General features: G+C 60.4%; 1 protein-coding gene across 1 annotated transcript in view; it reads left to right on the top strand.

The window, feature by feature from the left end:
- ANO7 (anoctamin 7) overlaps nt 1–13,258 on the top strand; it is a 26,484-nt gene that overhangs the window by 2,208 nt on the left and 11,018 nt on the right. The window contains exons 4-13 of the mRNA XM_077758251.1: nt 560–617; nt 3,853–3,855; nt 5,574–5,713; nt 7,658–7,765; nt 8,364–8,500; nt 9,216–9,273; nt 9,840–9,950; nt 10,866–11,031; nt 12,378–12,468; nt 13,135–13,231. Of these exons, the coding sequence (XP_077614377.1) occupies nt 560–617; nt 3,853–3,855; nt 5,574–5,713; nt 7,658–7,765; nt 8,364–8,500; nt 9,216–9,273; nt 9,840–9,950; nt 10,866–11,031; nt 12,378–12,468; nt 13,135–13,231 (969 nt within the window). The remainder of the gene's footprint in view (nt 1–559; nt 618–3,852; nt 3,856–5,573; nt 5,714–7,657; nt 7,766–8,363; nt 8,501–9,215; nt 9,274–9,839; nt 9,951–10,865; nt 11,032–12,377; nt 12,469–13,134; nt 13,232–13,258) is intronic.

Below are 13,258 nucleotides of genomic sequence, written 5' to 3'. Positions count from 1 at the left end.
GAGTGTGTGCAGGTGGTGAGGGTCAGAACTCAGAGGTGACCCCGGAGGAGCCACAGCATCCGGAGGGCAGACTCGCGTTAGAATTCGGGTACCGTTAGTGCAGGTTCAGAGTGCGTGAAGGTCGGGTTCTGCTGGGCCCCAGGCTACGGTTAAGGTTACAGTTAGGGTTAGTCGAGGTCGATGACTGGGGTTGGGGACGGGGTGTCTCTGGGGTTAGTGAGTGTACGTGCCTCTTACCAAGGGCTCTGTCTCCAGGAACTTCTAGAAACCCACGCTGATTCCACTCTCTGACTCCCAGCCCCTGGAGGCCCTCCGTCACCAGCACCCCTGGGTCGGGCCCGGGTCACCTACAAGCCTGACCGTTGCCCACATCCCGGCGGGTGCTTGGAGCCCATGCGGCCTGCAGGGGGCTGGAGGGGGCAAGGCGCCGACCTCCCTGGGCGTGCCCGGGCCGTGAGCCCCCTGCCCACACGCGGTGGCTGTGTCTCTGCTGTCCTGTGTCCTGGGCAGAGTGTGGAGCCGTCGTCAGGTGCTGCCCTTCCTCTTCCTTCCCTTCCAGCCGAGCGGATGCCGGGAAGCCTCCGGCAGGGTGGGGAGCCCTTCCAAGCCCCAAATAGGTGAGTCCCTCCCCGTGTCTGCCAGCTGTGCCCATGTCGGTCCCGGGGGTGGGGACGCAGAAGGGACGCCTACGGGGGGCAGCGGGCCACCGTCCCCAGCAACCGGGTCGCCCTCCCCCACCGGGCACTATCTCCTGAGCCGGCTCGGTGCCCGCTACTGTGCCAGGGACCTGGGGAGGGCCTCGTGGTGAGCAGAGCACAGCCAGGAGACGGCACGAAGGTGGGGGTGAGGCCCCCTGAAGGGGGCTGGGGCTGGAGAGGCTCTGGAGGGCCCAGGGGCGGCCCGCCTCCCTCCTGCTCTGGCCTCAGGATGCTCCGACTGTGTCTTGTACCCCACACCTTCTCTGGCCTTGAGATCCATCAGCTCCACTGACCCCTGCCACCCCAGGTACCGTCTGCCCTGCGCCCAGAGCGCCCACCCGGCCGCCTGCCTGGGCTCTCAGCCGCCGCCCGCGGCCACCCCGGCTTTCCCTGCAGCCCGGGAAAGTAGACACCCTAACCTCACACCCACCAGGACAGCTACTATTACAAATATCAAAATAAAACAGAAAATAACCAGTGTTGGTGAGGACGTGAGGAAATCGGAACGCTGTGCACCGGTGGAGGGAAGGGGAGTATACAGCTGCCGTGGGAAACGGTGTGGAGGTTCCTGAAACTTAAAGAGAGAGATACCACGCACTGGGGCCGCTCAGTGGGCTGAGCGTCCGACTCAGTTCAGCTCAGGTCATGATCTCACAGTTGGTGGGATCGAGCCCCGCGTCGGACTCTGTTCTGACAGCTCGGCACCTGCTTGGGATTCTCTCCCCCGCTCTTTCTACCCCCTCGCTCTCTCTCCTCTCTCTCTCTCTCTCTCAAAATAAATAAATAAACTTTAAAAAAAACTGAAAGGAAAAGAAAAGAAATAACCGTACGATCCTGTATGCAATCTTACCTGTAAGTATATCCCTGAAAGAACTGGTGACAGATATTTTGGTTGTTTCCATTCTGCGGCTGTTGCGAGGAATGTAGCAAGTGCACAAGATTTCCTTCCTGTGGACGTGTCTGATTTTCTTGGTCACATACCTTTGAGTGGAATTGTGGAATCACAAGGTCAGAGAGTAGCTTAACGTTGAACATTTTTAAACTTTTTAATGTTTATTTATATATTTGAGAGAGAGCACACGTGCACACGAGTGGGGGAGGGGCAGAGAGAGAGGGAGACACAGAATCCAAACCAGGCTCGGGCTCCGAGCTGTCAGCACAGAGCCCGACGCAGGGCTCGAACCCTCGAAATGCGAGATCATGACCTGACCCGAAGTCAGGCACTTAACTGACTGAGCCACTCAGGCAGCCTTCAAAGTTGAAGGTTTTTGAGAAACCACCAAACTCTTTTCCAAAGTAACTACCACCTTACAAGCCACCAGCAATTGCTGACAGTCCCAGCTTGCCAACGTTTATCCATATGCCAGCCGCCCTGGTGAGGACAGAATAGCATCTATCTCGTTGTTTTGACTGGAAACTCCCCAAGGAGTGAGATTGAGCATCTTTTCATGGGCTTATTGGCCATTTATATATCTTCTTTAGACAAATGTCTATTCAAAATCTTTGCCCATTTTTATTTTTTTTAAATGTTTGTTTTATTTCTAGGAGAGAGAGAGAGAGAGAGAGAGAGAGACAGCGTGAGCAGGGGAGGGTCAGAGAGAGAGGGAGTCACAGACTGAAACAGGCTCCAGGCTCTGAGCTGGCAGTCAGCACAGAGCCCGACACGGGGCTCAAACCCATGAACCGCGAGATCATGACCTAAGCGAAAGTCGGACGCTCAACCGACTAAGCCACCCAGGCGCCCCTCTTTGCCCATTTTTAAATTGGGCTATTTGTCTTCTTAATGTTGAATTGAAATTTTCTCCCCTACTAGATACATGATTTCTAATATTTCCTCCCATTCTGTGGGGTGTTTTTCACTTTCTTGGTGATCCTTTTGGAACATAAGTGTTGTTAATTTTGATGAGTGCAATTGATCAGGCTTCTCTCTGACTGCTCTGTTTTGGGGGTCGTTATGTAGGACGTCATTGCCTAAACCAGGACATGAGGCTGTACCACTGTTTGCTCACCTGGGCTTTCCCATTTTGGTGTGCATGCTTTAGGTCACCGTCTCTATCTCCTGATCACAAGTCCACCCTAGTTAATGCTGTGTGTGGTGTGAGGTAGGGTCCAAAGCACCCTTTTCTCTCTGGTTATCCCCGTGTCCCAGCACCACTTGCGGAAAACAGTACTTGTTTCCTATTGAACTGTAATGTCTCCTTTGTAAAAAAATGGATTGACCATAAATATGTGGGTTTCGGAATCTCAAATATATTCCATTGATCTATATGTCTGTCCTTATACTGGTACCACACCGTCTTGGCTATTCTAACTGCATAGATAATTTTGAGGTCAAAAAGTGTGAGCTCGACAGCTTTGTTCTTCTTCAACATTGTTTTGTTCATTCTGGGCCTCCTGTATTTCCAAATGAATTTTAATCTTGTCAATTTCTGCAAATAATAATAATAAGCCAGGGGCGCCTGGGGGGGCTCAGTCAGTTGAGCGTCCGACTTAGGTTCAGGTCACGATCTCCCAGTTTGTGAGTTCAAGCCCCGCGTCCGGCTCTAGGCTGACAGCTCAGAGTCCGGAGCTGCTGTGTCGTCTTCTCACTCTGCCCCTCCCCCATTCAAGCTCTGTCTCTCCATCCCTCTTAAAGCATTAATAAACACTTAAAATAATAATAAGCCAATTGGGATTTTGATAAGGGTTGCATTGAATCTGTAGATTAATTTTGGGAGAGATGCCATCATTATAATATAAAACTTCTGATTCATGCACATGGAATGATTTTGCGTTTTTTGCTCTTCAGTTTGTTTCAACCATATTTGGTGGCTTTCAGTGTCTAAGTCTTGCACATCTTCTGTTAAATTTGTTTCTAAGTGTTTTATGTTTGGTTTCCCCATCTCAGTTTTAGCTTGTTTTTCGCTAGTGTACTCAAACAGTTGATTTCCATATGCTGATCTTATACCCTGACACTTTGCCAAACCTGTTATTAGGCCCAATAATTTGGGATTTTGGGTTTCCTATGTGCGAGATCGTGTCATCTATAAATAGAGATAGTTTCGCCTCATACTTTCCTACGTTCGTACCCTGTGTTCCCTTCTTGCACATCTGCACTTCCGTCTGAGACGAGCTTCGGCAGCCTGAGGAATTCCCTGCAGTGGTCCCTGCAGAGCAGGTGTGCTGGGACTAAATCCCTCTGATTTGGGCTGTTGGCAGGTGTCTTCATGAGCCTCATTTCTGAAGATCATTTCCTCTGGATGAGGAATTCCAGCTTGCGGCATCTGCGCCTCAGCACGTTAGAAATGCCATTCCATCGTCTCTCTGGCTTCCATTGTTGCTGTTGAGAGATCAAGCGTTTATATCACTCTTGTCTCCCTGAAAACCAGTGTGTTCTTTTTTCTCTCGCTGCTTTCAAGACTCATCTTTGTCTTTCATTTACAGCAGAGGGACGCTGCATCTTGATTTTCCTAAGTGTAGTTGCTTTATCCTGTTTGGGAATTACTTTGGAGTGAGTAGTGCAGTCAGATCTGGAAACTCTCGACCAGTTTTCTTCAAAGGTTCCTGCTTTCCCGCTCCTCGGGGTGCAGCGTGCTGGGCCTTTTGACCGGGACCCCACCCTTTGGGAACCATGTTCCATTCTTTCCATTCTTTTTTTTTTTTTAACTTTTTTTTTTAAATGTTTTATTTATTTCTAGGAGAGAGAGAGAGAGACAGCGTGAGCAGGGGAGGGTCAGAGAGAGAGGGAGTCACAGACTCTGAAACAGGCTCCAGGCTCTGAGCTGGCAGTCAGCACAGAGCCCGACGCGGGGCTCGAACCCACGAACCGTGAGATCATGACCTGAGCGAAAGTCGGACGCTTAACCGACTGAGCCACTCAGGCGCCCCTCATTCTTTCCATTCTTTCTGCTCTGAGCTTCAGTCTGGATGTTTTCTACCGGTCTGTCCTTTCGTCCCGCAGTCTGGCAAGGCTGTCTTCTGCGGTGCCCAGGTGCTGTTTTTGAACATCCACTTGATTCCTTTCCATAGATCTGAATTCTCCCTTGAAGTAACTCCACTCGCTAATCGTTGCCCATCCTGGACTCCTTCTCCTTGAACAATGTCGTCCTTCTTCCCCTCGGCCCTGTTCTGCGAGCTCCGCCGTGGGGCTCATCCCTGGGTCTGTTTCTGCTGATTTTGTCAACTCCGCCCCTCAGGTGCACCCCTTGCTCCTACGGTGGAGTCCTCGCTCCTGGGGCAGCAGCCGGAGTGTCGCCTGGAAAGCTGGGACCCCCACCGCCGGGGCTCCAGCACGGCGCCTCCTCTGGGGTCTCTGTGTCCCAGCAGCCCCGGGGCCTTCCTCCTGGACCCGCAGCTCCGTCCTCCCCACACGGCACCCCCAGGCCCCTCCCCAGCCCCGAATTGTGACCTCACTTATCGCTCAGCAATGCCTCTTGGGCTCTGTCGCCCTGCCCCGCAGTTAGAAAGAGCTCTTAGTGAAACCCCCAGAGCGAGTCTGGTCCCCCCCTGTGCTCCCCTTGGCTCAGATCGCAGAGGCCTTAGCCCTGCACCCATTGCCATCTGGTGCCAGGAAGGGGGTTCCCACATTTTGTCCCGCCTTTACAGCTCTCTGTGCCTGGGCTTCCACACTGTGACTACTTACACTCCAAGACCTTAAAGCCCCCCTGCCCCCCGGGGATTTGGGACTTACCTGCAGGGGTGGAGCCACACGGGGATCTGGGGGGCAGGCCGCAGCCCCCGTGCCCCCAGCCCTGAGCGGGGCCAGGGTGAGGGCTGGGAGAGAGACACTCGGGGGCAGGGCGAGAGTCCGAGAGCTCGGCTCCCACTTCCCACCTGGGGCCTGGCTGTCCTGGCCGCAATGCCAGCCCCGCCTCTGTCCCTGTCGGCTCCTGGCAGACTTCGTCCTCGTGTGGGAGGAAGACCTGAGGCCGGGTCGGCAGCAGGGCGGCGCCGGCCGGGTGGAGGCAGACACGCGCGGCGTCTGGAGGGACACCTTTCTGGATAACCTCCGTGCAGCCGGGCTGCAGGTGGACCAGGTACTTGGGGGTCTGCTCTGGGCCCTGCATCCGTTCAGTGACCCACGACCTTCCCGACGAGGCCTGAGGGCCTGGGGTCCAGAGCCCTGGGACAAAGCAAGCGCCCAGTTCCTGATGGGAGCCCGGCCCCTGCACGAGCTCCCTGTGGCTTGTGGGGACCGCTGACCACAGGCCGGCCCAGCACCCGCCCAGCACCGGTGTGTGGGAGCCAGAGCCCTTCAGACCCACGGGTCTGTCCCACCTCCACTGAAGTGTCCTGCTGTGATGATGACTGTGTGTTTATAGAACTGAGCAGCTAAAGCAGCCCCTCCCCCCACACTCAGACCTCTGCCAGCAGCAGGGCGCCCTCCCGTCGCCTGGTCCCCGAGCCCTCGCCGGGCTCTCTGCACGTGTGCCCTCCGCCCCCCTCGCCCCCACTGTCCACTGTCCCCAGGGACGGGCTCTCCCATCAGGTGCCCTCTCCCCACCCAGAGCAAATCAGCCCTGAATTTTTTTTCAATATTTATTTTTGGGAGACAGAGAGACAGTGTGCAAGCAGGGGAGGGGGAGACAGAGAGACACAGAATCCGAAGCAGCTCCAGGCTCTGAGCTGTCAGCAGAGAGCCCGATGTGGGGCTCGAACCCACAGAGTGCAGGATCATGACCTGGGCCAAAGTCAGATGCTTAACCGACTGAGCCACCCAGGCACCCCCTGAATTTTACATTAATCACATCTTCGTGTGTTTCTATCACTTTCATGCCAACTTTACGTTGCAAACAGTACAGCTTGGTTTAGTTTGGTCAAACTTGATAGAAGGGACTCGTGCTCGGTGTAACTGACACCGTGCTTGTGAGCCACACCCGCGTCACCGCTGCGGGGCCGCTGCCCTCGCTCCCAGAACGCCCGTGTGAATGGGCCCCGCTTACTCATTCCCGTGGGAGGACCTCCAGGCGCCTGTAGCTGTTGGAAACGTACCCACAGTGGGATGGGCGGGGGGGGCAGAATCAACAGCCTCTCCCCTTCAAGTTTGGGTCCACCTGACAGTCTAGTGAGTGGGGATGAAGGGTGTCCCCCCTTATTATGGAGAAAGCTTTGGGGACAGGATGCCTCATAGGTATGGCCACGTGAGATTGGCAAAACCTCCTCCCAGAATGGGTGGGCTTCCCCTTTGGGGGGGGGTCACAGGAGGACATCCACAGGGGACAACAGTGGGCAGTCTCCCCACCACGGTGACCAACATGCCCCAAGTCTTCAGTCTAGATGGCAGTTCCCAGTGCACAGCACAGGCGGCGGTGGCCCGAAGGGCAGCACTGTCTGTCCCACTGGGCCCTGGGCGGGGCCTGGCCATTGGCATTCAGGGAGCCCTGAGAGCAGCTGCACTAGGGAAGGTTCTGGAAACCTGGCCACAAGCAGCAGGGGCACCGGACCATGGTGCCGCAAGTCCCCACTCCAGGCCCCGGGAGGGCTGGCCACATGTCTCCGTGCGCACACGTGTGACACTCAGTCCCATGCAGTTACACACGTGTGCGCACATGTGCATGCGTAGCATAGAGGCCCAGTGGCCTGTCAGAGGACGAGCCCGGCATTCAGTGTCTGCAAACCAAAGGCGGCCTCTGGCCTACTCGTGTGAGCAGGGCGCGGCGGGGCGGGCACCGGCTCCGACGAGGCAGCCTGTGGGGAAGGGCACGTTTGGGCCCGCGGGTCCCGGGGGCGTGGCTGGCGTGGGCCGGTGCCATCCGTCCGTGGCTGCCGGGCTGGCTGCCACACGGGGCGGTCGCTGCCTGATCAGCTCTCAGAGGCGAGTCCACACAAGCGAGCTGTCATTCACGGAAGAGATTTAAAACCAGAGCTGGTTACTCGTTACCGTGGCTACAGAAACAGCTGTCTTTCCCAGGAGTGTGAGTGACACGCGTGCACGCACGTGCAAAGTGCCCGGGCTCTCACGGAGCCTTTGGTCTCTGCAGCGCGTGGTCCAGGATGAGAGCGGAGCCGTGCACTACATCCTCCTCAGGGCCCCCTGGGCCGTGCTCTGCTACTACGCCGAGGACCTCCGTCTAAAGCTGCCCCTGCAGGTGCCTGGGTGTGCCCGGGGCGGGGGCGAGGGGTCCGCCACACCAGGTGTGCAAGTGTGGGAGGAGGGGGTTCCTCCACACAGGGTGTGCACGGGTCAGGGGTCCTCCACGAGTGAAGGTCGCTCACGATTGCACCCTGGTACGGCTGGCGGTACCAGTGACCCTGGAGGCCCCACTCAGTCCCCTGAGGGTTCCTCCCACCCCCCACTGTGCCCTAGGAAGCCTTGTTGGGCAGGGAGGGTGGGGGTGCCGGGCTCAGGGGGTGGGGACCGTGTACAGGAGCTGGGGCTCTAAACTGGCCACCTGGCCTCCTCCAGGCCCGGATCCCCCCCAACCCGAAACCACGCACTGAGGGCCAGCCCCAGCCTGGGGGACACGGGGTGAGGGGCAGCTCATGCCAGGTGACCTTGGGACGACATGCCTGGGGGCTGCTCCCGCTGACCACACGGCCCCGGGCCCGGAAGGTGGCAGGGACTGGCCCGGTCCTTCCCCATGGGCTCCCTCCGCCGGAGCCCGTCACCCACCGCCCACTTTATGTGCCCTCGGCCCACGCGGGGTCCCCGCCTGGGAGCGGGAGCCAAGTGACCATGCTTTCCAGGAGTTGCCCAACCAGGCCTCCAACTGGTCGGCAGGCCTGCTGGCGTGGCTGGGCCTCCCCAACATCCTGCTGGAGGACGTGCCTGACGCGCCCCCTGAGTATTACTCCTGCCCGTTCAAAGTGAGCAAGCTGCCAAGGTGAGACAGACGTCCCCCAAACCCGGCTGGACGCTCAGGTCCGGTCCCTGCTCAGCTACAGTCCGCGGTGGGCAGGCGGGGTCCCTGCTTGTTCCGCACGCACGGGACAGGCCGGCTGCGCGGCCACCCCGGGCGGACGAGGTGAGTGTCCGGGGACAGCGGGGACCCGTGTCGCTGACCGGCACCGAAGCCTCCCAAGTGGTCTTCCTCCCAAGCTGAAAGCACCTCCTTTCCGGGTGGAGCCAGCAGCTTACTCCTGCCTCTGCCCTTGGGGGTTCCCAGGATTCCGGGGTCCCAGGGTGGGCCCCCTGGCCGATCGTCCGTCCACACAGGCCACCACCAGGCACCACCCGCGAGGCCATCAGCCCCTGCTTAGAGCCTCAGGGGTGCGTGGAAGGCTACAGGCTCCTCGGTGAGCCTGGTGCTCCCACTTGGGCCGTCGGGGGGCCCAGCGGTGACCTCCTCCCCTCGGAGAGGAAGAGGCAAAGCAGGAATTGATTGTGCTGCCAGGATAGCGGCTGTCCCCCCGGGTGTGGGATGAGGCCACGCGCGTGTGCGCTGTGTGTGCGCCCTGTGCCCATGAGTGCCGTGTCCGCCGAATGTGCCTGTGTGTTTGTGTGCCTGTGTCCCACGTGAGCCTCGTGCACTGTGCGTGCCCGTGTGTGCTCTCCGTGCACGCTGGTACCCGAGTTCTGCGCTTTTCCCGCGTCCCCAGGTTCCTTGGGAGTGACAACCAGGAGACCTTCTTCGCGAGCACCGAGCGGCACCAGATCGTGAGTGCGCGGCTGTGGGCCCCAGACCTCCCGGCCCTGAGCCGGGAAAGGAGGCCTCTGTGGACCCGGGAGGCTCTCCCGTGATTGGGGCTGCCCCCCACCTCACGGCCCAGCGGGGGCCCTGCTCAGCACCCCTCCGTGCCCCCAGGATCCCAAACGGACGCCACAGCTGTGGCTTGTGGGGCANGTGGATCCTGCTGGCTGGTGAGGAGGCGGCCGAGGGCCAGAGCACATCATGGCTACAGCACCCCCGAGAAAGGCCCCCCCAGGAGGCCTGTGGTGGGCAGACACCAGGACCCCACAGACACCCGGATGGAGGCAGACTGCGGCCTGGATCAGGGGTCCTGGGTTCAGATCCAGGCTGGACTCCTGCGAGTCCCACGATTGTGGCAGAAGTGGGTGGGGCCTTGTGGGCAGTGGTACATGTGAGCCACGTGAGGAGGCGCTGGGCCCACAAAGTCTCATCACTGCTTGTCAGCAGAGGGCTCGGCTGGGGTCAGCAGGCGGGGCCGGTCCTGCCCTGCTGCCACGTGACGGGTCACCGGCACGGTTCCCGCCGCTCCTAGCTGTTTGCGATCCTGGCCAAGACCCCGTACGGCCACGAGAAGAAAGGCCTGTTCGGGATCGACCAGCTGTTGGCGGAGGGTGTCTTCAGCGCGGCCTTCCCCCTGCACGATGTGAGACCGGGGGGTTGATGGCGGGGGTGGGGGGCGGCCCTGGCGTGGGCAGGAGGGGGTTCCTGGCTGAGGAGGGCCCCCCAGGTCCCGCTGTCCACCTCCGGGCGTGGGGAGCAGCGGACTCTGCCCCCCGCCCTCCGTGCTAGGCAGCTGCGGTCAGATGGGCGGCCCTGCCGAGCATCAGCAGCATCCTTGCCGTGTCACTGGCCACATGGGGGCCAGATGCCACCCTCCTTGCCATGTGACGGGCCCAGCAGCCCTCTGTCTTTGGGCAGCTTTCGTCTCAGGGAAGACAGGGAGGTCTCTCGTGCCCCCCACCAAGTCAGTAAACTAGGGCAGTGCCGGTGAGTGGCGCCTGTTGGCCTGACCAGGGTCCCGGCTGCGTGTCCGCCACGTAGGGCAGGAAGCCATTTTCCGCCTGGCCCTCCTGCGCAGTGCCCAGCGTGAGTCCTCAGAGCTGCACGAAGGGGGTGGGGCTTGCGGGCCTGGGGCAGGCCTGTACCCACTGCTGTGTGACCCCGGGGACGGTCTCTCCCCCCCAGACGCTGCCTGGGGGTAAATAAGGAAACGGATGGGATGCCCAGCGCCCCCTTGCTCTGGGAGGCACTGCTTTTCCACGGGCACAGCCGGCTGCACTTGCCCCGTGGCTGCGGGGGGCTGCACAGCTCTGGGCTGGCAGAAGCCCCTACCCAGACATGCCTCCCGGCGTCTTCCAGATGCTTCCCTGCCCTGGCCCCAGGCCCCAGGAGCCCTGGCTGAGGGGCTCAATGTAGATGTTCCTTCCTCAGAGAGGCATCTCGGCCCCCTGGCCCCCCAGCCCCTTTCCTTGCCCGGGCAGCCCTCCTGAGCCCCACACCTACAACAGCGCGCGGTCGGCCAGCCTGGTCTCCCCACCCGACGGCTTCTCGCCCGCAGGGCCCGTTCAGGACTCCCCCAGAGGCCCCCCAGGCCCCGGGCCTCACCCAGAGGCAGATCCTGTTCCGGCACTGGGCCCGCTGGCGCAAGTGGAACAAGTACCAGCCTCTGGACCACGTGCGCAGATACTTTGGGGAGAAGGTGGCTTTCTACTTCGCCTGGCTTGGTGAGTCCCACCCCACTGTCCCTTGGGGCTCCTGCCCCCCCCCCAGAGGAGAGCCATGCTGACCCCTCCTGGGGAGACCTTCCCGATTCCCAGCCTTACCTGCCCAGCGACCGCCAGCCCCAGTAACATACCTGTGACTCTTCTGGGCCCCCCAACACCTCAGTGAAGAACTAGGAACCGCCCTTTGCAGGTAGGGCCCCTCCTGACTCAGCCTCCAGTGTCCCCAGCCCACCAGATGTGGCCCATGAGGCCCTGGGGCTGCTCCAGGAACTCCCGACCGGCAGAGCCCGCCCCTGCCTGGTGTCCCTCTGACCACCTGAGGCAGACTGGCACCTCTGGAGTGACCTTCTGCCCTGCAGCCCGGGGGCCCCATGTGCCCCTCACAGGCTCACCCCCATGAGCACGACCCCTTCCCCGCTGTTCTGTGCCCCAACACTTCTGAAGCCCTTTCTCATCCCTAAACATAGCACACGTGCTCTCCAGCCCCAGGTGTGGGCAGCCATTCAGTCGCACACGCACGCGTCTGTTCAGGTTGCGGGCCACGTTGGGGATGCTGTGCAGGACGTGGGGACTCTGTTCTCGTGGAGGGTACCAGCCATGGGTGACACAGAAGGAGAGGCCACTCACAGCCTCTGTGGCAGCCTCTGTGGAAGGGTGCGCCAGGCCCAGACATGCGGCCCAAGGCACAGCGTGTGTGCAGGGTCCTCGAGGGGGCCGGAGGAGCAGGGGCCGTGCGGCAGCAAAGCTGGGCTGCAGGCCACAGACAGCACGAGGGCGGGGTCTTCGTCTGGGTTTCAGGGGGCCAGCCTCCCTCTGGCCGCGGGATGGGACTGGAGGCGGACCCACGGGAGGCAGAGGGGTGTCCACTTGCGAGATTGGGGGTAACAGGGATCTGGCCACGGTGCGGCGGGCCGAGGCGGAGGGAAGCACCCAGAATGGATGGAATTCCTCCCAGGGTGGAATGCACTGGGCCGTGTGCCTCCCACGGTGGGGACGTCCATCGGGCTTGGTGCTTAGAGACAAATGGGACTCAGGAAAGGGGAGTCCAGGAGGCGGGAACGTCCTGGGCTGGGGCCCTGGGGAAGTCAAGCGTCAAGGCCAGGAGTGGGGGACTCCGCTCGGAGCCGCCGGGGAGGTTCCTGAGCACCTGCCTTCCTGGCTTCCTCCTGGAAGGTCTCAGACTCTGCTGGCTGAGCGTGCGTCCCCCAGGGACAAGTGCGGCTGTGCAGACCCCACCCAGCGTCTAGCTCTGCGCTGGGGACACAGGCCCGCCCAGGGCCCTGACAGCCAACTCCTAGGGTCCCTCCACCCAGTCCCTGATGGCCAACCCCAGTGCCGCCCTGCAGGGTTCTACACAGGCTGGCTGCTGCCGGCGGCAGCGGTGGGCACTCTGGTGTTCCTGGGAGGCTGCTTCATGGTGTTCTCAGACGTCCCCACGTGAGTGTCCTCTCCGCGCAGCTCCCGAGCCTTGCCCTGCGTCTCCGGAGGCGGGTGTGGGGTTCAGGGACCCACAGGGCCAGGCCCCGTGCAGAGGCGGGGACGAAGGTGAGCACGTAGCTCATCCATGCCCTCCGGTCATAGAGGCCCCTGTGGGCCTGGCTGGAAGGCAGACAGGTCAGCTCCCAGGCTGACACAGTGGACGGGTGTGCTCCCCATACTGACAGTGTGGACGGGTGTGCTCCCAGGCTGACACAGTGGACGGGTGTGCTCCCAGGCTGACACAGTGGACGGGTGTGCTCCCAGGCTGACACAGTGGACGGGTGTGCTCCCCATACTGACAGTGTGGACGGGTGTGCTCCCCATACTGACAGTGTGGACGGGTGTGCTCCCCATACTGACAGTGTGGACGGGTGTGCTCCCCATACTGAGTGTGGACGGGTGTGCTCCCAGGCTGACACAGTGGACGGGTGTGCTCCTGGACTAATTTAATTGTATTGGTACTTGCCTTTGCTCCTTTTTATTTTTCATTTTTTTTTAATGTTTGTTTATTTTTGAGAGAGACAAAGAGCATGAGCAGGGGAGGGTCNGTGCCTGGGGGGGGCTGGGGGGGCTGGGGGGGCCTGCCCCCTGAGGGCTCCTGCACCCTCTCCTTGTGCCCTGAAGGCAGGAGCTGTGCAGCAGCACTGATCACTTTGAGATGTGCCCGCTCTGCCTGGACTGTTCCTTCTGGCTGCTGTCCAGCGCTTGCACCCTGGTCCAGGTGTGAGGGGGGGAGGGAGGGGCGAGG

The sequence above is a fragment of the Crocuta crocuta genome, unplaced genomic scaffold (genome assembly GCF_008692635.1).
Source record: "Crocuta crocuta isolate KB4526 unplaced genomic scaffold, BGI_CrCroc_1.0 scaffold290, whole genome shotgun sequence".
Lineage (NCBI taxonomy): Eukaryota > Metazoa > Chordata > Mammalia > Carnivora > Hyaenidae > Crocuta > Crocuta crocuta.
Note: the sequence above shows the minus strand (reverse complement) of the source record. Positions and strands in the feature narration are given on the sequence as shown.